This window comes from Eumetopias jubatus, unplaced genomic scaffold (assembly GCF_037043125.1).
Source record: "Eumetopias jubatus isolate StellerSeaLion01/CBP00866 unplaced genomic scaffold, mEumJub1_p1.0 scaffold_1, whole genome shotgun sequence".
Lineage (NCBI taxonomy): Eukaryota > Metazoa > Chordata > Mammalia > Carnivora > Otariidae > Eumetopias > Eumetopias jubatus.
The window spans coordinates 208,742,908-208,764,275 of NW_028274807.1; the positions used below are offsets into that span (position 1 = coordinate 208,742,908).

At 49.4% G+C, this 21,368-nt stretch overlaps 1 protein-coding gene and 1 long non-coding RNA gene across 4 annotated transcripts in view; one reads left to right on the forward strand and one right to left on the reverse strand.

The window, feature by feature from the left end:
* The window catches only part of ADGRL1 (adhesion G protein-coupled receptor L1), a 43,316-nt gene extending 34,843 nt beyond the window's left edge, over positions 1-8,473 (forward strand). For 2 of the 3 annotated variants that reach the window (XM_088016834.1, XM_028088839.2), the window contains 10 exons: positions 187-396; positions 495-715; positions 915-981; positions 1,404-1,495; positions 2,032-2,200; positions 3,386-3,514; positions 3,664-3,760; positions 3,853-3,981; positions 4,158-4,175; positions 4,611-8,473. In XM_088016834.1, coding sequence (XP_087872960.1) covers positions 187-396; positions 495-715; positions 915-981; positions 1,404-1,495; positions 2,032-2,200; positions 3,386-3,514; positions 3,664-3,760; positions 3,853-3,981; positions 4,158-4,175; positions 4,611-5,353 — 1,875 coding nt within the window. In that variant the 3' untranslated portion in view covers positions 5,354-8,473. The remainder of the gene's footprint in view (positions 1-186; positions 397-494; positions 716-914; positions 982-1,403; positions 1,496-2,031; positions 2,201-3,385; positions 3,515-3,663; positions 3,761-3,852; positions 3,982-4,157; positions 4,176-4,610) is intronic. The other variant, XM_088016835.1, reaches the window with a different exon arrangement.
* Positions 45-21,328, reverse strand: LOC114197712 (uncharacterized). Its single transcript, XR_003606938.2, has 3 exons — positions 21,262-21,328; positions 2,080-2,186; positions 45-366 (listed from the first exon to the last, which is right to left on the reverse strand). It is a non-coding gene; the product is annotated as an uncharacterized LOC114197712 (long non-coding RNA).
* Between the last annotated feature and the right edge of the window lie 40 nt (positions 21,329-21,368).

Consider the following 21,368-nt stretch of genomic DNA (forward strand, 5'->3'; position numbering starts at 1 on the left):
CAGAGCATGAGGAAAGAGCGTGCCACCTACAGAAGGGTGGGGGCCAGCAAGTTGGCTAGGGGGCAGCACCAGTGGTGTTCGTGGCCTGTGGCCTTGCCCGCCACTAGCACCTGGCTGAGCCCAGGATGAACCTGGCCACGTACAAGGCCAGAGGTGCTGAGTGAGTCCCCTGCTCCTGTCCCCCAGTACCAGGGCCGCATCAATGAGCTGCTGCTGTCAGTCATCACCTGGGTGGGCATCGTGATCTCCCTCGTCTGCCTGGCCATCTGCATCTCTACCTTCTGCTTCTTGCGGGGGCTGCAGACTGACCGCAACACCATCCACAAGAACCTGTGCATCAACCTCTTTCTGGCCGAGCTGCTCTTCCTGGTCGGGATAGACAAGACTCAGTATGAGGTGGGCCAGGGTTTAGGGGCAGAGGCAGGTGGGAGGGGAGGCAGCGCTGGCCCAGGTAGCCCCTCCTCACCTGTGGTGCCCCTCTCTGCCGCCCCCAGATCGCTTGCCCCATCTTTGCTGGCTTGCTGCACTACTTTTTCCTGGCCGCCTTCTCCTGGCTGTGCCTGGAGGGTGTGCACCTCTACCTGCTGCTGGTGGAAGTGTTTGAGAGCGAGTACTCACGCACCAAGTACTACTACGTGGGCGGCTACTGCTTCCCGGCCCTGGTAGTCGGTATCGCGGCGGCCATCGACTACCGCAGCTATGGCACCGAGAAGGCGTGAGTGTCCCCCCTCTCATCCCCCGGGGTGTCTCCTGCCTGGCTCCCTGCTCAGCAGAATCCCTTGGGCCAGGACCCTCAGGGCAGTGGCCTTCCTGCTCCTCAGGTCTAAGGCCACAGTCTGCAGAGTCCCTGGGGGCTAGGATGGGAGGGAAGGGCTTTCCCGCCTCTGTCTACCCCAGCCCCGCTTCCTTTATAGCTGCTGGCTCCGAGTGGACAATTACTTCATCTGGAGCTTCATTGGACCGGTCTCTTTTGTTATCGTGGTAAGTGGGAAGGCGGTACTACGTCTCCTTCACGCAAGCTAGTCTTGACCCCTGAGCCCCGCCCCCACTCTCCCCAAGTCCTGAGAGGGCTGGTTTGAAAACCATCAAAACTGAGCAGCCCACTAAGAGGACAAGAACAGAGCGGGTCTGTAAAGCTCCAGCACCAAGGCCCGTCCGTCCAGGAACTGTGATTTGAGCCCCTGCCTTGTGTCAGGCTGTGTGCTCTGCCCTCCCACCACCAGGAGCCACACTAACAGACCGCTGTTACCAGTCAGCAGGCACCTGAGGGCAGGTACATCAGCAGAGGAGGCCCTGAAGAAGGGGGCGTTGAGGCTGAGACTTGGGCAGGGGTTTGCACTGGGAGGTGGGGGGACCCCAAGGGACCCCCCCCAGCCTAGCCCCTCCCCTCCTCCCACCCCCAGGTGAACCTGGTGTTCCTCATGGTGACCCTGCACAAGATGATCCGGAGCTCATCTGTGCTCAAGCCCGACTCCAGTCGCCTGGACAACATTAAGTGAGCACCCCTTCCCCACCCCCCTTGCCCCTCATAGCTCCGTACCAGGCCTGGTCTCTCCCAGGGCTTCCCAAAACGTGGGGTGCTCACCTTCAGTACCACAAGATGTGATTTTAAGGACAAACGTAGTATTTTATTGTGCTTGTTGTGTATCTACTTAACAAGTATTAAAAAACATGGTATTAACACATCCAATCTCTGCTTTTGGGGACATAACTTATTAGGGTGAGGCCAAGTTGAAAAGGTAAGTCTAATTCAGGGCAACTTAAAGAGAAACTGGCAGCATAAGATAGTTTCAGGGTCTGGAAATATGGCCTAAGGCTGAAAGCAAATGACTGACCTTTGTAAAAGCCCAAACCCAGGTGAGTGAAAGTACCACTGTGTAGGCAATTCCCCCCCACCCCAAAAGGCCCACTCACCCCAGGTGGGTCTTTGCAGATAGCATCCAGACCCACCTGAAGAGGGACACACAGCAGAGCGGGGAGGTTTCTCCATTGGCAAGGACTTTGACATCCCTGTCCCCTCCTCCTCCCCAGATCCTGGGCCCTGGGGGCCATCGCGCTGCTCTTCCTGCTGGGCCTCACCTGGGCGTTCGGCCTGCTTTTCATCAATAAGGAGTCAGTGGTCATGGCCTATCTCTTCACCACTTTCAACGCCTTCCAGGGGGTCTTCATCTTTGTCTTTCACTGCGCTTTACAAAAGAAGGTGAGGTCAGAGAAGGGGTTCAAGTGTCTGCCTTCTGTACTGGGACCTGTGTCTGCTGTGAGGGGAGCACAGGCTTGGGGTCAGTGAGGATTTAGACAGGGGTGAAGAGGGTTCTGGAACAGAGCAAGATAGGGCAAGCTGGGGGAGCAAGAGAGGATGGATTTGGGGAGTTGGGAGAGCACAGGGTAGGGTTGTGGTAACAGAGGACCAACCCCGCCCACCCACCCACCTATGATGTGGGGGCAGGAATCAGGTGTGTGGGAGGGAGAGGACTGAGTACCACCCAGACGGAAGTTTTCTACTTCAATATTTACAAGATAAACTGGTAAGTTTCGTGGTGATAAAGTTTCCTTTCCAACATCCTTACAGGAGCCCCCAGGCTCACACATTCCTGCCCAGGCCTCCCTTCCCTTCTTCCCCTCCAGCCATCCTCTCCTCTGCTTTCTCTCAAACACCTAGACAGGGGCGCCTGGGTGGCTCAGTCTGTTAAGTGTCTGCCTTGGGCTCAGGTCATGATCCTGGGGTCCTGGGATCGAGTCCCGCTTCAGCTCCTTGCTCAGTGGGGGGGCCTGCTTCTCCCTCTCCCTGCTGCTCTCCCTGCTTGTGCACATGCGCTCTGATAAAATCTTAAAAAAAAAACCACCTAGACAGGACCCTCCTCAGGAATTATTCCTGTTCCTCCCCAGATATCCATAAGGCCTGCGGTCCTAGTTCCTTCAGATCTTTGCTGGGATATTTCTTCAGGGAGACTTCCCCTGGGCTATTAGAACTCACAAACCCCCACCACATCCCCCAACCCACCGGCACTGCCTGACCCCCTTCCTGGCCGTATTGGTCTGCACAGCACCCAGCAGCATCAGACATCCTACACGGTGTGCTGTTGTTTGCATCTACATATGTCTCTACCAAAATTTAGCTCTTGGAGGTAGGGCTGTGTGAGTGATTTGTTCTGTACCGTCGTTCCTGGGGCCTGAACTATGCCTGGAACATAGCAGATGCTCATTAAAGATCTGTTGAGAGAGTGAATGAGAAACTCAGTGGATGTAGAGAAAGGAGGATGGCCTGAGCAGGGGGAGCGCCTGGCTGGCTGGCTGGCTGGCTGGCTGGCTGTCAGGAACAGGAGACAAGGCTTCTGAGGCTTGCAGGGGCACCCAATGCCAGCTGCATGTCCTCCTCCTCCCCCAGGTGCACAAGGAGTACAGCAAGTGCCTGCGTCACTCCTACTGCTGCATCCGCTCCCCACCTGGGGGCGCTCATGGCTCACTCAAGACCTCAGCCATGCGGAGCAACACCCGCTACTACACGGGGACGCAGGTATCCGGGCAGGGCTCCCCGGGGCTGAGTAGGCAGGGTAGCACTTAGCCCAGGTCCCTAGTGGTGCTCAGCAGGCGGGTGGCCTCAGAAAGATCCTGGAGGGTGGGTATCCTGGGGGTGGGGGGCTCACATCCGGGCTGTATCCCCAGAGCCGAATCCGGAGGATGTGGAACGACACCGTGAGGAAACAGACGGAGTCCTCCTTCATGGCAGGCGACATCAATAGCACCCCCACCCTGAACCGAGGTGAGACCGCGTCCCTTGCCCTTGGCTCTATCCCTCAAGATTCCCGGACCAGTGGCTCTGGGCCACCTTGTGACCTCTGATGTTCTGGATAGGTACCATGGGGAACCACCTGCTGACCAACCCTGTGCTGCAGCCCCGTGGGGGCACCAGCCCCTACAACACCCTCATTGCTGAGTCGGTGGGCTTCAATCCCTCCTCACCCCCTGTCTTCAACTCCCCAGGTGAGAGCACTCTGGTACGGGAAGAGGGTGACAGTCCCGGTCAGGGAGTGTGGTGGGGTCTGCATCCCGAGGGTCGCTGCTTGGGGCATCCTAGTGCTTCCTGAATTGGAGCTTGGACTTGACTTTCCAAGCACATGCTCACCTCATCTCTTTTCCCTCCTGGCTGGCACCTACAGGGAGCTACCGGGAACCCAGTAAGTGTGACTTGCCTGGTAACGTTTCTGAGGCCGGGAGGGGAATGCGATAGTGGCCTCCTGGGATAACCTCACTCAGGGAGGAGAATTCGGGTACCCCACCCCCAGACCCCACACACATACAGTTGGAGGGGGTTATGTTTGGCCTTCAGGTAGGCAATGAAGGTGATGATGGTCCGAGCACAGGAAATGCAACTGGTCACTGGGCCTCTTCACACTGCTGAGATTCTGAGCCTCCAGCTGGGAGGAGACCTAGAGGGAGCTGGTCCCCACCCCCATTCCCCCAACGTGCTGCTGGGCTGGTGTCCCCACTACGAGTGAGGAAGAATGGGAATAGGAGATCCCAGCCCCCGGGGAAGCAGGCACCCCCTCTCCCATGTGCCCACACCTGTCACTGCCCACACTCCTCCTGAGCTGGCCCCCTTTTGCTGGCAGAGCACCCTCTGGGAGGCCGGGAAGCCTGCGGCATGGACACACTGCCCCTCAACGGCAACTTCAACAACAGTTACTCCTTGCGAAGCGGGGATTTCCCGCCAGGGGACGGGGCCTCTGAGCCACCCCGAGGCCGGAACCTGGCCGATGCTGCTGCCTTCGAGAAGATGATCATCTCAGAGCTGGTACACAACAACCTGCGGGGCAGCAGCAGCGGGGCCAAGGGCCCCCCACCACCTGAACCCCCCGTGCCACCTGTGCCAGGGGGTGGTGGCGAGGAAGAAGCAGGCGGGCCCGGGGGCGCTGACCGGGCAGAGATCGAACTTCTCTACAAGGCCCTGGAGGAGCCGCTGCTGCTGCCCCGGGCCCAGTCGGTGCTGTACCAGAGCGATCTGGATGAGTCGGAGAGCTGCACTGCGGAGGATGGGGCCACCAGCCGGCCCCTATCCTCCCCTCCAGGCCGGGACTCACTCTACGCCAGCGGGGCCAACCTGCGGGACTCGCCCTCCTACCCGGACAGCAGCCCCGAGGGGCCCAGTGAGGCCCTGCCCCCACCCCCGCCTGCACCCCCCGGCCCCCCTGAAATCTACTACACCTCGCGCCCACCGGCCCTGGTGGCCCGGAACCCCCTGCAGGGCTACTACCAGGTGCGGCGGCCCAGCCATGAGGGCTACCTGGCAGCCCCGGGCCTCGAGGGGCCAGGGCCCGATGGGGATGGGCAGATGCAGCTGGTCACCAGTCTCTGAGGGACCTCATGGACCAGGGGCTGGTGGCCCAGGACAGGAAGGGAACCCTGGGTGGGGCTCTGATGGGAGAGGGAGACTCATGGAGGCAGTGGCTGGTGGGCCACTCTCTCCAGGTGCCCTTCAGCCGTGGGCCCTCTAGGCCCCTCAGGAGCTCTGCCGTGGGGGCCTGTGGTGCAGGGTTCACAGACAGGGTTTCCTACCAGCCATGCGCACCAGCTCGATCTGGGGGAAGTGCGGTAAGGAGGAGCCAAGAGGTCCCCAAGGGAGTAAGGAAGGAGAAATTGGATGGGTGCAACCCACTCTTGACTTCCCCCCTCCCCTACCTTCCTGCCCCCCTGGAGGGAAATGAGGGCTTTGGTTTTCCCGGGCCCCGCTGGAAGGAACCTGTCAGCTACTCCTCTCTGCAGCCAGAAATGCTGCACCAGGAAGGAGCAGTGGGAGCAGACAGACAGACAGGTTCCTCCTGCACTACATTTCCCTGCTCCTAGAGACTGGGGCCTCTGGCCCGAGAGAAAGCCCCAGGGCAAGTGGAATGGGCAATTGTGGCTGCTGGTTTAAAGGTGGAACTTTCTCTGAAGCTCCTTCCCTCTGCTCTTTGTCCTTGCCTCCCCAGCAAGCCTGCCCATCAGTCTCCTCAAGTGCACCCAGTGACCCCCTCCCTTGGGGTGACTCCTGATGAAGCACAACTCCCCGCAGGGCCCCCAGCCCACAGGGGTGGCCATATTTGGGCAGTTCCCAGTCCTGTGGGCTAGGCTATCTGGGGAGCAGATTTTGGGTCTGGATCTCCCTGGGGAGTGGGTCCTGGGCTTGGATCTTTCCCTAGGGGGCCATCTTACCCCTTCCTCTCTCCTCCTCCTCCCCCATTGCTGTAAATATTTCAACAAAATGGAAAAGAAAAAAAAAAAGAAAAAAAAAAAAAGAAAATCTCATCACTTGAAGCCACCGGGAGCCTGTGGCCCAGCCAGCCCGGGGCTTTCTCCGGAGCAGAGTGGCGCCACCGGGCCCTGGCAGCCAGGACTTCTCCGTGTATGTGTGCATCCCCAGCCGGGGTGGGCGGGCCGCCAGAGCAGCTTTTTACAATCCAGAGACAGAAAACAAAATCTAGAAGCAACAGCGAAACAAAGAACCTGTTTCCTTCCCGGCACCGTTTCTGTCGCCTCTTTCCCTGCTCCGCCTGTTCCCTGGCATCAGTCAGCCCTCCTGGGGCGTGTACCTCACTGCCTGCCCCAGGACTGGGGCCTGTCTCCCCCTCCCCTCCCCTCCCCACGGGCCCAGGGGAGGCACCCTCACACCCAAAGATGCTTTTGCCAAGATGGCTGCGCTGTCCCTTTGAGTTCCTGCTTCTTGTATATTGCTTCTGGGACTCTGGGCTGAGGAGGAAGGGACTGACTTCCCACCTAGAGCGGGTGATGGGGGAAGAAAAGTGAAGGCAGCAGGTGGTGGGCGTGAAAGGGAGGCTGGGAGTGATGAAGTTGTCTTCTCTCTTGGGGGGAGGGGGGCTGCAAAGGTGAGAGATCATCTTCCCTACCCTACACCCTCCTGCAGGGGAGGCAAAGCCAGGTATCAGGGCCTGCAGTCAGGACACCCTTATACCAGGCGCTCTACCCCAAACCTTAGACTCCGGAAGCTCTGGGCTGGGGATGTCTCCTGAGTACCTCTTCCAGTGCCCTCTTCTCCAGCTGTTCACCCTGGCCTTCCCACCCCGCCCCCCCAACCCTTTGAGTAGGGTAGTCCCATTGCCACAGTAGCCCAGCCCTGTCATTGCCATTCTCCCAGGGGTGGCCCTCCACCTCTACTCTGACCCCTTCTTGTCTCTTTTGCCCCTCCCTCTTTTCTCACAAGTGCCATGAGTTTTCAAACATCTTTGGGTCTCAGCCTGCTGCTGCCATAAACTTCTTTGGGTTAAGGAGGGAGGCTCTAGGGAGGAACTGGGGGGAAAGGAACAGGTAGGTGGCTGGAGGAACCCTTTTTGCTGCTAGAAAGCCCCTCCCTTCTCCTGGGGAGCTGGGGCTGGCTTGTCCCCATCAGTTAGGGGAGAAGGGGTCAGACCAAAGATGGTGGTTTGTCCCATGCAGGGAGACAGGTGTGGGGAGAAGGCAGGGTTGGGTTCCATTGCTAGATTTTTCGGGTAGGAAGGCTTAACTCAGCTGAAGACCCTGGGTAAGCCTGGATGGGAAGAGAAATAAGGACAGGGACAATTTTGCCCCGACAGCTCCGTGGCCTGCCTTGGCATCACTAGGCCAGGAACTCCACCGTAGGCAGGGGCAGCCAGAGGTCTGTGAAGAGCTGGCAAGAGAGGAGGGATGATGGAGCTGGGCCGGCATCAGTCCAGCTAGAGCCAGAGGCTGCCTCTGACACCAGCAAGAGGGCTAGGAAAGTAGGCTTGGCAGGAGAGCTCCCTGGGGGACTGGAGGTATATGAGGAGTCTGCTTCCTCGCCCCTGAGCAGCCCTCCTTCTCTCCAGACACTGACAATCAAGGGGAGAGAGGGTGGGGTGGGTCCCTATGGTCCCATTCCAGCCAAAATCACCAAGGTGGATTCCCAGGCCTCAGATCTGCATGGCAGGGCCCCCTGGTGGGGTTGGACACCACTTCAGCCTAGTGCAAAGCCACCCCCAAGAGCCCAGGTGTCCCCTTACCCCAACCAGACCTGGTGCCTTGACACCCCAACCCAGCTGGGACGGTATAGAGAAGGAAGGGTCTTGGTTTCCTCTCCTACTCCCTTCCTTGGGCTCCTGAATTCATTTGCTTTTAAATCTAATATTTTTCTCTGGGTTGTTTTTTTTGGGTGGGGGGGTTTTGTTTTTTTTTGGTTTCCCTTGCCTTCCTTTCTCTGTCTCCACCTCTTTCCCTGTGTCTTTCTCACTGTCTCTGTGTTCCTCTTCTTTCACCCTCGATTTCTCTGTGTCCATTCGGGCCTCCTCCCCTCTCTCCCATCCCTCCCCACCCCAATCTCTCCTTGGTCTCCTTTTCGATATGCCAAACCAATTTTGGGTCGAGTGCATTTAACGAGAACAAAACAAAAGGCTCATAACAAGAACGTTTCAGAAAAAAACAAAAAGTTAAAAAAAAATTGTTGAGTCAAAAAAAAAAACAATAAAGAAATTAAGATTTCTTGGAATGACAAGAGTGGTGTGACTCACTGCGGGGTAAGAAAGGGGTGAGTGGATCTGCTCGAAGTATCCCCATTAGGCTGACACAGTGAAGAACCTGCACTGCAGCATTTCGAACCCACGGCAGAGGCCTGGTGAGTCACAGCATCATTAACATTAACAGAGAACTTTATAAGTTCCTGGGCCTGGCTGAACACTTCAGGTGCAGTTTCTCTTTGAATCCTCATAAATGTTCTAGGGTGGAGGTTATCAGATCTCCATTTTACAGATGAGCAAACTAGCTTACAGTGCCTAGATGCATGCCCAAGTCTCCCTGGGCCAGGCCACTGTCATGTCGAGTCTCAGAGAAGCCCTCCAAGCTGTATTTAGAGCAGAGCACAGGAACTGTATGCTGTGCCTGTCTCCTTCCAACAGCCATTCCTAGACTCCCACATGTGGCTGGAATGATGCATTTTTTTTTAAGATTTTATTTATTTGAAAAAGAGTGCATACACACGAGGAGGGGCAGAGAGGGGAGAGGGAGAAGCAGACTCCCCACTAAGCAGGGAGCCTGATTGCAGGGCTCGAGGCTCAATCCCAGGCCCCCAGAGATCATGACCTGAGCCGAAGGCAGAAGCTTACCTGATTAACCAACTAAGCCACCCAGGCGCCCCTGCTGTGTTGCATTTTCAAACATGATAAGGTGGAATTGCATCCTGTGTATTTCACATTCTCAAATATAGCTGCCAGTGCTCAGAGAGAAAGGAATGACTACTCAAACAGTGTGAGCATCTCTCTCCACGCCTCTCTGCCTTCAACATCTGCATCCAGGATGCCATATTCCCCTAATTATCTTCCCACCTCTCCAGCCACTCCTTCCCAGTCTCTGCAGCTGGTTCCTTCTCATCTCCCCACTTCTTAACATTGGCGAGCCCAGCTACCTATACTCATTCCCTGGGAGATCTCAGCCTTGTAGCATGGCTTTATATAACTATAAACTGATGACTCCCAAACAGAGCTCCAGCCCGAACTTTTACTCTCGGAGCTCCAAATTCATACACATCTAACTACCCATTCCACATTTCCCCGAGTGTCTGGTAGGACTTCAAACTTAACCTGTCCAAACCTGTCCCCCTAGCTCCTCCCATAAGCTCCCCCACCTCAATTAATAGCAAGTCTATCCGGAGACTTAAGAATAAAACCCTCAGGGGCGCCTGGGTGGCTCAGATGGTTAAGCGTCTGCCTTTGGCTCAGGTCATGATCCCGGGGTCCTGGGTTCGGGTCCCGCATCAGGCTCCCTGCTCAGCAGGGAGTCTGCCTCTCCCTCTCCCTGCAGCTCCCCCTGCTTGTGCTCTCTGTCAAATAAATAAATAAATTCTTAAAAAAAAAAAAAAAAAGAATAAAACCCTTGAAGATTACCTTGTACTTATGTCCTTGTCCAACCCTGACCCAATCTGACAGTAAATGCAATGGTAGTTCTAACTTCAAATTATCCACAGCAAACTAGTTCTTACCACCTTGGTTCAAGCCAAGGTCTCACCAAGATCACTGCAACAGTCCCTTAACTCATTCCCTTGTCCGTCCTTCAGGCTTTTCTCAACACTGAAACTGGAATGATCTTGGTAAGCATCTTGTCCCTCCTCTGCTCAAAATTCTCCAATATACTCCTCTCTTGCCCAGACAAAAGGCCAAGGTCAGCCCAACAGCCTGCAATGACCTGTAACACTCTACAACATCAGATCTCATCCCCATGGCTCTCCTCCCTCCCTCCACTAGCCACACTGGGGTTCTTCACTGTACACAAACATGCAGGCAGCACCTGCCTCAGAGCCTTTGCACTGGCCATTCCATAGCATTCATTTATTCTCCTGCAGGGCTTATGAAAATCAGTTTCCCAGGACACTCCATTTAAATTGCAATTAGCCACTCCAGAACCCCCTAACCCACACATCTTGCTTTGTTTGTCTCCCATAGCATTCCTAGCTAGCAAACCAAGACATTTTTGGCTTATTGTCTACCTCCCCAACTAGAATGTAATGTAGAATGGTCTGGGTTTTTTTCACTACCGTTCCCCAGTGTCTAGCACAGCATGAGACACACAGTAAGTGATCAATAAATATTTGTTAAAGGATGGAAAGCTGAAATGAGCATAAGACCCGAGTGAGCCTGACAAAAGAGTTACGAATGATGGGAATTATGAATCTACCACTTCCTCCACTGCTCTCAGCTCCCATGTGCCCCTCACTGTGCAATTGGGCTAGGGTTTAATTTAGCATGGTCCTGAAACCTAAGTTCAATATTTTAGCTGGTACCCAACCGAAGAAAAGGCAACCTGTTCCTATGCTGGAAGAGGAGCTGATTCTCTGGACTAAAGGAGAGACACTCTGTGAGCAAGTATGGGGACTTTAAAGGATAATTAAATTTAACCATATATGATTTTAACTTCATGCTCTGATTTTGAAATCAAATCCCAGCATGAGATTCTACAACACGACCAGCTCTTTCACCTCTGTGTCCTTTACTCTCCCCAGCACTGCACACATCCTTCTCTGCTAGCCCAATCTAAATCTGTTGTGCCGGATGCCTATGACACTCAGGTGGTTGCTAGTGGCACCCGTACATACCTGAGGCAACCATTTGCACGTGCCCACAAACAGTAACACTTATGTTGAGATTTATCACTTCAAAGTTCTTTCCTATGTTTCATCTCATTTAATTATCACAAGGTATGTATTATTATCCCCATTTTTCAAATGAGGAAACTGAAGTTAGAGCGACTAACTGACTTACTCAACAAGATTACTAGGTGGTTGAAAGGGTCTGCATCCTGTAGAGCCTTTCCATGCCCCAACTTAATCCTTTCAATGACACGATGAGGCAGATGTTAGCCCCATTTTACAGCTGCAGAAGCAGAAGCCCAGGAAGGTTAGAGAACGTCCACACAGTCTCTAACCTGGACCAGGCCTCCATCTTGGTCTTCTGATCCCAGGGGCTGCTTCTAGGGATGTCCACACTCAGCTGCAATTGTCCACTCCTCATCACTGCCCACCCATCCCACGTGGCACACAATAAAGGAGGCTGACTATCTGGCTCCCCACACCAGAAGAGATGTGCCCACTAACCATGCCACACCCCAACAGTCCCCATGTAGCCAGTATTAAGGCTGTCCAGAGTGGGAAGGCCTTAATGCAGAGCAACAGAAGATTCTCTTTAGACCCCCAAAAGACTAAAGGCACTGGAGGACTCTGTCCTTGAGAAAACCTCCTCTCCCCCACAAACTCCTGGAAAGGCCTGGGGGAGCCAGGCTGAGGCTAGTCCTCCATCCCCACAACACCCACTGGCTTATTCTACTCTTCTCTTACCCCTTCAAACATCAGTCACAGAAACCAGCAGTGATGACAGGCCCCTGGTGGCTTTTCCCTCCCCCATTTACATCATGTTCACTTCATCAGGAGTCTCCTACCAAAGCCCTTGCAACTGCTACTCTTTCCTAGCTACCCTGCCCACTGTCTCCCACAGCCCTCCACCTCCATCTAAGTGATCCCACCCTCTCACAATTGAAGCCCTCACAGTAACCCAACCGGTCCTCTCCTGGGAATAATTCCTAAGGAATCACACATGCACATGAAGACTTAGCAGCAAGAAGGTTCACTGTGGTCAGGCTTCTGAGAGTGAAACACAATAAAATTTCAGCATAGAAAATCATTACATAAATCATGCAAACAGAATGCATGTAGCCATTAAAAACGATGCAGAAGAACATTAACTGACATTGAAATATATTCATAATAAGACTGTGTAAAAAGTCAGACATAAAATACAAGGTAAAGAATGACCCTTTTTTAAATGACATATATATGCAAAAAGTGTGTGTATAGTGACATGAAACTGTGTGCATATGAACGCATGCGTGTGTGTATGTTGCGAAAAGCAATAAAGGGAAACCTCACTAAAATGGAGTCAAGAGGCCAGAAGGGGGAGCCCTCACGCCCCACCACTACAAGTCCTTTGCAGACCCAACAGGAAGAGATGTACCTCCCAAGTGGACACTACTTTACTACCCCAGAAGGAGGAAGATTTTCTCCCCCCTCTCCACAACACCCCCCCGCCCCCGCAATAGCGCAGCCCTCGAGACACAGATGACTCAGCCAATAAAAAGCCACTACAAAAAAAAAAAAAAGGAAAGAAAGAAAAGCCACTACGTTTTGAACTCCCAGTTCACTCCAGAGGACTTTTGGTTTGTAACAGCAGTCCCAATTTCCCTTTCTCTATAAAAGAGCATACCTCTCCTTTGTTATCTAGAGTTGCCTATGGTTATGGTTTTGTCGCAGCTTGCAAGTCCCAAAATGCAATTCTCTTATTCCCAAATAAATCCATTTTTGCTGGTAAAACTTACAGTTTAATTTTTGAGGTTAACATTACATGTGTATATATACACACATATAATATCAGAATTTAGAGCTATATATCAGAATATTAACAGGGGGTAATTTTTACTTTCTTGCAATTCTCTATTTAAAAAATTATTTCTTTAAACATATTACTTTATTTTTACTTATTTATTTTTTAAGAAAGAGAATGGGAGGGGGGCAGAGAGAGAGAGAGAGAGAATCTTAAACAGACTTCGTGCTGAGCATGGAGCCTAATGCAGGGCTTGATTTCACAACCCTGAGATCATGACCTGAGCTAAAATCAAGAGTCAGATGCTTAACTGACTAAGCCACCCAGACTCCCCCCTCCACATATTACTTTTATAATAGGAAGAAGTATTTGTGTATCCTACTTTCTGTGGAATAACAAAAACCAAGAATAACCGATACCTCTGAAAGAATAAAGAACAAGGTTTTAGAACTAGCCTTACAAAGACTGGTTCTAATGTGGTAATATTTAAGACAATGTGCTGTGGGCACAGGAAGAGATAAACAGGCTCATGGAAGAGACCTGTGACTGGATGGAAACTTGCTCTAGACAGAGGTTACAAATCACTAGGGAAAGGATGGATTCAGCGAGAGGCTCTCAAGGGTTTTGGTCTTGGGATCCCTTTTACTCTCTTAAAAATTAATGAGCGGCATTTGGGGTGACTAGGTGGACCACAGAAGATTTGGGGGACAGGAAAAACAGACTATAATCATGGCCATGTGTCATACATTTGTCCAAATCCACAGAATGTACAACACTAAGAGTGAACCCTAATGTAAACTACAGACTTTGGGTGATAATGATGTGTCAGTGTAGGTTCATCAACTATAACAAATGTACCACTCTGGTGAGGGATGTTAATGGTGGGAGAGGCTATGCATGAGGGAAGGTGGGGCAAAATCTCTACTTCACTCTCAATTTTCCTGTGAACTTGAAACTGCTCTTTAAAAAATAAAATAAAAAGGAAAAGGAAAAAGGAAAAAAATTAACTCTTTAAAAAAACATTAATGAGGGGCACCTGGGTGGCTCAGTCTGTTAAGTGTCTGCCTTTGGCTCAGATCACGATCCCACAGTCCTGGGATCGAGCCCCACATCGGGCTCCCCATTCAGTGGGGAGTCTGCTTCTTCTCCCTCTTTCCCTACCCCTGCTCCGCTCTCTCTCTAATAAATAAATAAAATCTTTAAAAATAAAATTACTGAGGACCCTAAAAAGCTGTTGTTTAAAGGGATAGGGATGGGGCACCTGGGTGGCTCAGATGGTTAAACATCTGCCTTTGGCTCAGGTCATGATCCCAGGGTCCTGGGATCAAGCCCCACATGGGGCTCTCTGATTAGCGGGGAGCCTGCTTCTCCCTCTCCTTCTACTGCTCCCCCTGCTTGTGCTCTCTTGCTCTCTGTCAAATAAAATCTTTTAAAAAAATAAAGGGATAAGGAGTAGATCTGTGTACATTTACTAAATAAGAAATTAAAACTGACAATTTTTAAATATTTAAATTAGCTAATAAATCCATTAGATGTTAACATAATCTATTTTGTGGGAATAACTATATGTTTTTAAAAACAAAGTAGTGAGGGGCGCCTGTGTGGTTCAGCTGGTGTCTGACTCTTGATTTCAGCTCAGGTTGTGGTCTCAGGGTCATGGGATTGAGTCCTGTGACGGGCTTGGGCTCATGCTCTGCACAGTCACTTGGGATTCTCTCCCTCTCCCTCTCCCTCTGTCCCTTCCCCCACCCTTCACATGTGTACATGCTCTTTCTCGTAAAAAAATTTGTTTAATTTTTAATTTTTTATTTATTTTTTTTAAAGATTTTATTTATTTATTTGAGACAGAATGAGAGAGAGAGAGCACGAGAGGGAAGAGGGTCAGAGGGAGAAGCAGACTCCCTGCTGAGCAGGGAGCCCGATGCGGGACTCGATCCCGGGACTCCAGGATCATGACCTGAGCCGAAGGCAGTGGCTTAACCAACTGAGCCACCCAGGCGCCCTTAATTAATTTTTTTAAAGATTTTATTTATTTATTTGACAGAGAGAGATAGCAAGAGCAGGAACACAAGCAGGGGGAATGGGAGAGGGAGAAGCAGGCTTCCCACCAAGCAGGGAGCCCGATGTGGGCCTAGGATCCCAGGACTCCGGGATCATGACCTGAATCAAAGGCGGACGCTTAACTGAGAACTGAGCCACCCTAGGCGCCCCAAATTTTTTTTAATTAAAAAAAAAAAAGCAGTGAAAAGAATGGCTTTGTTTTATATTTTGTAAAGCTCCAATTGTCTGGCTTAACAGAAGAAACCTGGATTCTCACACAGGCTTCTGAAATCAATCTGTTGCAATACGCTCTCTTGATTGAAGTACATGAAGAAAATCCAGCCTCACACAGATATATAATTGGAAGAGGGAGGAATACTATTTCCTTTTTAGCTAATTGGGGATATTCTACTTTGTTACTTATACCAAAACTCAAAAAGTAGTATGTTCAAGTTAGTTATAATGAGGAATATGAAACTGTATCAATGAACTTTTCACACTTACACTGAAACCCATTGGTCTATTGGAAAATACTGATCTACTGAATTACTACATTTCGCTATACAATATTTTTAAAATCTTCTTTGTTAGTATCACCACTGATCTCATCAGAAAAATCTTTAAATATTGAGACGTGGTCAGGTTCATGGTGAATAGAAGTTTTCCCAAAGACTATTTTGCTTGAAAGCTCATATTTTATCATTAGCTACAGAAGTGACCAGCTCACTTCATTCGTTCTGAGAAAACATCTGCCAAATATCCTAGCTAAATCACTGCAGTCTCATTCTTTCAAGTAAAAATGGTGTTCCATGAAAAAAGTCACCAGTTCCACTTCAACTTAACTGTATGAGTGCATTACCTCAACTACCATCACTCTTCAGCATGCAATAGAAGTGCTCTATGCAAACTTCCCATTTCACCACACAGAATACTAGAAAGACTTGCTCACGGGGCTAATTTTTAACACAGATTACTACTTTTCACTGCTTCTTCACGGACACTCTTAAATGGAATTGTTTTAACACTGAATGTGTAGCAACAGTGAGGAATACAAGGACAACTACTACTACGGTTTGGGGACACTGCATGGACTCCTGCTGAGCACCGGTTTTACCCAACCATTGCTTTTGTAACAGTAGGGCACACAACACAGTCTAGATGAGAAATGCAAGTAACACTTTAGAATTATTATTATGAAAATAGTTTATCTCCTGGATCCACAGGGGATCACATTTTGAAAACTACTTAACTACTCAGTAAAAGAAACTGCGACAACTGGTTTCTGTCTGGAAAAAACTAAATCACAGTCCTACTTCACATCATAAACAAAAACAAATTCCAAGTAGATTTTTTAAAGGCTAAGTGTAAAAAGTAAAACTTCCAGAAGAAAACACAGCAGGATGGGGCACCTGGGTGGCGCAGCTGGTTGAGCGCCTGACCTTTAGTTTCGGCTCAGGTCATGATCTTTAGAGTCATGGGCTCCAGCCCCACGTTGGGCTCTGTGCTCAGCAGGGAGTCTGCCTGAGATTCTCTCTTTCCCTCTCCCTCTGCCCCTCCTGCTTATACTCTCTCTTTTTCTAGAATAAATAAATCCTTAAAAAAGAAAAAAGAAAAAGAAAACACAGTAGGATATCTTATCGACCTCAGGGTACGATTTCTTAAGCAAAGCACAAAAAACACAAACTTTAAGTAGATTGATTACTCTGATGACATTAACATAATAATAATAAATCCTGAACATCAAAAGACACCAAGCAAATGAAAAGGCAAGTATCAGATGTAAGAAGAACTTCTGCACTAATCAAGATGAAGACAATGCAGCAGGAAAATGGGCAAAGATATCAAAAGGCAATTAACAGAAGACAAATGGTCAATAAATAGATACAAACAGCTTAACCTCACTAGTAATCAGAAAAACGCTAACTGAAACCACTCATGTACACCCATCAGAAAAACAAAAATGTAAAAATCTGACAGTACCAAGTGTTGATAAGGACACTGAGCAATAGCAACACTACTGGTGGGAGTAAGAACTGCAACCATCACTTTGAAGAGCAAACTGGCAGTATCCAGTAAGGTGGATATTCCCATAACCCAGCATTTCAACTCTTAGATGTGTATCCTAGGGAAACTCCTACACAAAACAGTGACCACTGAAGCACTGTTAGTAAGAGTAGAAAATGAGAAACAACCTAAATATCGAGCAAGAGATAAATGGATAAGTAGATACTGTCCAAGAAAACTTTCTGTGACCATGAAGTGTTCTCTACCCATACTGTCTAATGTGGTAGCCACCAGTCACAGGTGCCTATTAAATGCACAAAATGTGACTAAGAGTGAGTAGAGAATTGAACTTTTTATTTAATTTTGATTAACTGAAATCCAAATAGCCATATGTGGTTGATGGCTACCACATCAGACAGCACGGTTACAGCAGTAGAAATAAATGAATTAGAGTTACATACATGTAAATGTAGATACACTGCAAAAGCATCACATTGGACAAAAAAAGAAAGTTTCACAAGGTAATGGCTGGGACTAGAGTGAAGCAAGCAGAGTGTATAGAGTGAAAATATTAGGAGGCACTCACCCTCAGGGTTGTACAGGTACAGGTTGGACACTTGGGTGACCCCGAGAGTGAACACCTCCTTAAATTTTGGGTCATAGGTGCCTTGCTCGTCTCAACCTGTAAGTATATATCAGTATGCTAGTGTGTCAGCAGTCCCCAAGATCATCCCAGGTTCAGTTGATTCATTAGGAAGACTCACAGGATTTAGCATATAGCCTACACACAGCTATGGTTTCTTATAGTGAAAGGGTACAAAGCAAAATCAGCCAAGGGAAAAGGCACAGGGTGTGAAGTCTAGAGGAAACCAGACACAAGATTTCAAGAATCCTCACCTAGTGAAGTCACATGGGATGCACTTAGTTCCTACAGGAAGGTTGTAACAACACGTGTGAACTGTTGCCCACCAGGGAAACTTAGAGACTCAATGCCCAGAGTATTTATTGGGCGCTGGTCAAGTACCAAAATTCCAGAACCCAGAAGGAAAGGAGGTATTCAACATAAATCACATTTGTACAGTTTAGGCACCATGAGGCACTCTTATTTACGGGATGACAGGAACCTTCCTGAAATCCAAGTTCTTAGAAGCCAGTCAAGGGCCAACCTTGCAAACAGGCCTTTCTAAAGACAGCAGTCTCATGCCTAGAATGGTAACTTTTTTGCACAGATTTCGTTTATATAAAATTGTAGAACATGATATATACTATATATTGTTTAAAGACACATGTATATAATAAACATGTACAAACATGCACAGAAAAACAAACACCAAATCTAGGGTTGTAGTTACATCTGAGGAAAAGGGGAAAGGACTAGGTTTGAGACAGGGGTACAGAAGACCTTTCAACAGAATCTCTAATGTTTGATTCCTTAAGCAGGGTAATGGGTAAAAATTTGTTTTGCTGTAGCATTTCTTCTACCTTTCCAAATGTGTGTGCACCTGAAATATTACGTAGGAAGAATACTTATTACTATATACTACTAACAGCTGATGTTATAGAGTGCTTTTCACATACCAGGTATTAAGCCCTTTACATGAATTTTTTTTAAGATTTTATTTATTTATTTGACACAGAGAGAGAGAGGCAGGAGAGAGGGAACACAAGCAGGGGGGGTGGGAGAGGGAGAAGCAGGTTTCCCACTGAGCAGGGAGCCCGATGCAGTGCTCGATCTCTGGACCCTGGGATCATGACCTGAGCCGAAGGCAGACGCTTAACCACTGAGCCACCCAGGCTCCCCTATACGAATTTATTGTTTTAAATACACTCAGAGGTCAATGTGAGGCAGCAGAGATCTCTACCTTCAATCAGCTGTCAATCTACTCAGGGATGATGAGAGATAAGCACAGTCTAAAACCAATTTAAGTACTGGATCTGAATGCTACTAAGGTAATAAAACAGGGTAATATGATTAAGGAAGGGCTGCTTTAAACTAGGGTGGCCTGGGAAGGCTTCTTTGAGGGGACATTTGAGTTGAACCATAAATGATGACAATGAGACAGCCATGCAATTGTCTAAAGACAGCACATTTCAGGCAGAGGGAACAGCAAGTGCAAAGCCCCGCAGCAGGAATAAGCTTGGTGTGTTGAAAGACAGTAAATAAAGCCAGCAAGGCTGGAGAGTGGTGACAAGAGGAAGACTGGTAGATGAGGCCTGAGAGGTCAGCTGAGGTCACCGTGCAGGGCCTCCTAAGCCACAGTAAAGATCTTAGGTTTCATTCTAAGTATGATAAGCCTTTGAAGGTTTTAAGCAGCGTAAATGACATAATCTGGTTTACAATTCAAGATTATTCAGCCAGCTGTATGGAGTATTCATCATAGATAGCCATTTGCTTTTTTCTTTAAAGATTTTATTTATTTATTTATTTATTTATTTATTTATTTATTTGACAGAGAGCGACGCAACGAGAGAGGGAACACAAGCAGGGGGAGTGGGAGAGGGAGAAGCAGGCTTCCTGCTGAACAGGGAGCCCGATGTGGGACTCGATCCCAGGACTCTGGGATCAGGACCTGAGCCAAAGGCAGTCGCTTAACGACTGAGCCGTCCAGGCGCCCAAGAGCCATTTTCCTCATTAGCACCAAAGACATAATGCTTGTGGCTGATGAGCTTCTCAGAGGGTACGAAAAGGTTGGGGGGTGGGGGGAAAGTTCCACAATGCAAAAAGAAAACTACGAAGCTGGAATGTATAAGTATTTAATTAAATATCTAGAAAACAACAATCATGGCAACTTCATTCATCATTAAACTTAGTATTCATATAAACATTTGAATTACATTTGGAAATAATTTGAAAATTTGATTTTTTGTCACAAAAATTCGCAAGTATACCCAATGTCTGCCAAGAAATCATAGCTGATCATAAATGGGGATTTTCTTGCAGCCAAATTATCTCAAAGGAAAAACAGCTGTCAATATTTTTAACCACAAAACTTTTTTTTAACTTAATGTGAAATGCAGATATACAAAAAGAAAAAATAAAATGCCTAGCATCATGAGGCCTTACAACTGTACCAACACCACAGAGGTGGCTGGCTAAGAAATGCTAGTGGCTTAAATTGGTGCTGTTCAGGCCTACACTCTATGAGTCTGAACAGTGGCCAGGGGACCCTTGCAATGGCTTCTCTGAGAAAAGCACATTTGAACAGGTAGAACTAAATGACAAGAAGGTGTCAGCCATGCCAAGAGCAGGGAAGAAGAGGTTCCAGGTGGAGGTTCTGCACTGGAAATGCCAGGTCAGATTTCTAAGGAACCAAAAGAGTTTGGCCGAACTGAAAGCTGGGGTTGGGGGAAGGGGGTAGTAGGAAACAAAGCATGTAGATTCCCCAACACAGTATTCTTATCCCGAGAATAGAAAACCACTCATATTTAAGTGTGGCTGATCCAGTTTGTTTCACACCTACACTGTCCAGGAATACAGCAGCCACTTGCCACGGGGGCTCACGAACACCTGCACACAGTTCGTGCCGCTGCAGCACAGAATTTTCCCCATCACTCAATTCTAATTGATTAACGTTTACACTGAAAACCCGACATGCAGTCGAGCTCCCGGAAAACTTGTAAGTATGTTGGGAACAGACGGCGTGGGCACGTGAACCTACCTTTTCAACTCTCAATTTTATGAAACCTAAAGCCAGACCGACTCTTTCCGATGAAAATGCAGCTGCAACGGTAAAACGCACGGGATTTCGAAGCCTTGGTACTTAGTAAAAGAATGGAAGATATATCTCCTTTGTATTTTTTATACCCATCGCATGTTGAAATAAGATCTTGGCTACACTGGGTTAAAGATAACATTAATTTCACCTGGTTTTTTGTTTTTTACTTTTTTTTTTTTAACGTGCTTACTAGAAAAATGTAAAGCGAGAAATGTGGCTCGCGTTAATTTTCCACTGGTCGCGGGTGGAAGCTGAGGGTAGCTCCAAGAGGTGCCTGGAGTCTCCCAGGCAGGGCACGACGGCGGTCCGACCCTGGCGAGGGGGTGCAGAGAAGTTCCTAGTTGTATTATGCAGCCACGAGTCAAGTCCACGAGTTTCCAACGGCCCCGTTCACGGGGCGGGGAGCCGAGGCCCCGGGAGCTGAGTGGCAGAGGCCGGACTCCAACTCCCCTGTCCACCTGAAACCTCCCAGCGGCCCTCGAGGAGGCGAGAGCCGGATTCGAACCAGGCCCGACTCCCGGGGCCCCGGACCTAGCGCGCCGCGTGAGCGCCGCTCCGTCTCCCCTCAGGAGTGTGACCAACGTTCACAACGGACTCCCCCGCCGCCGGGCCAGAGGAGCCCGGAGCCCCTTAGAGAAGGTGCCGGCTACGCTCACCTGCTGACAGACGCCAGGGCGACAAACGCTCCTCCTCTCTCTCCACACACGGTTCAAGCACGCCGGCAGCCGACTTCCGCTCCTCTGCCGCGAATCCCCAGCTAAAT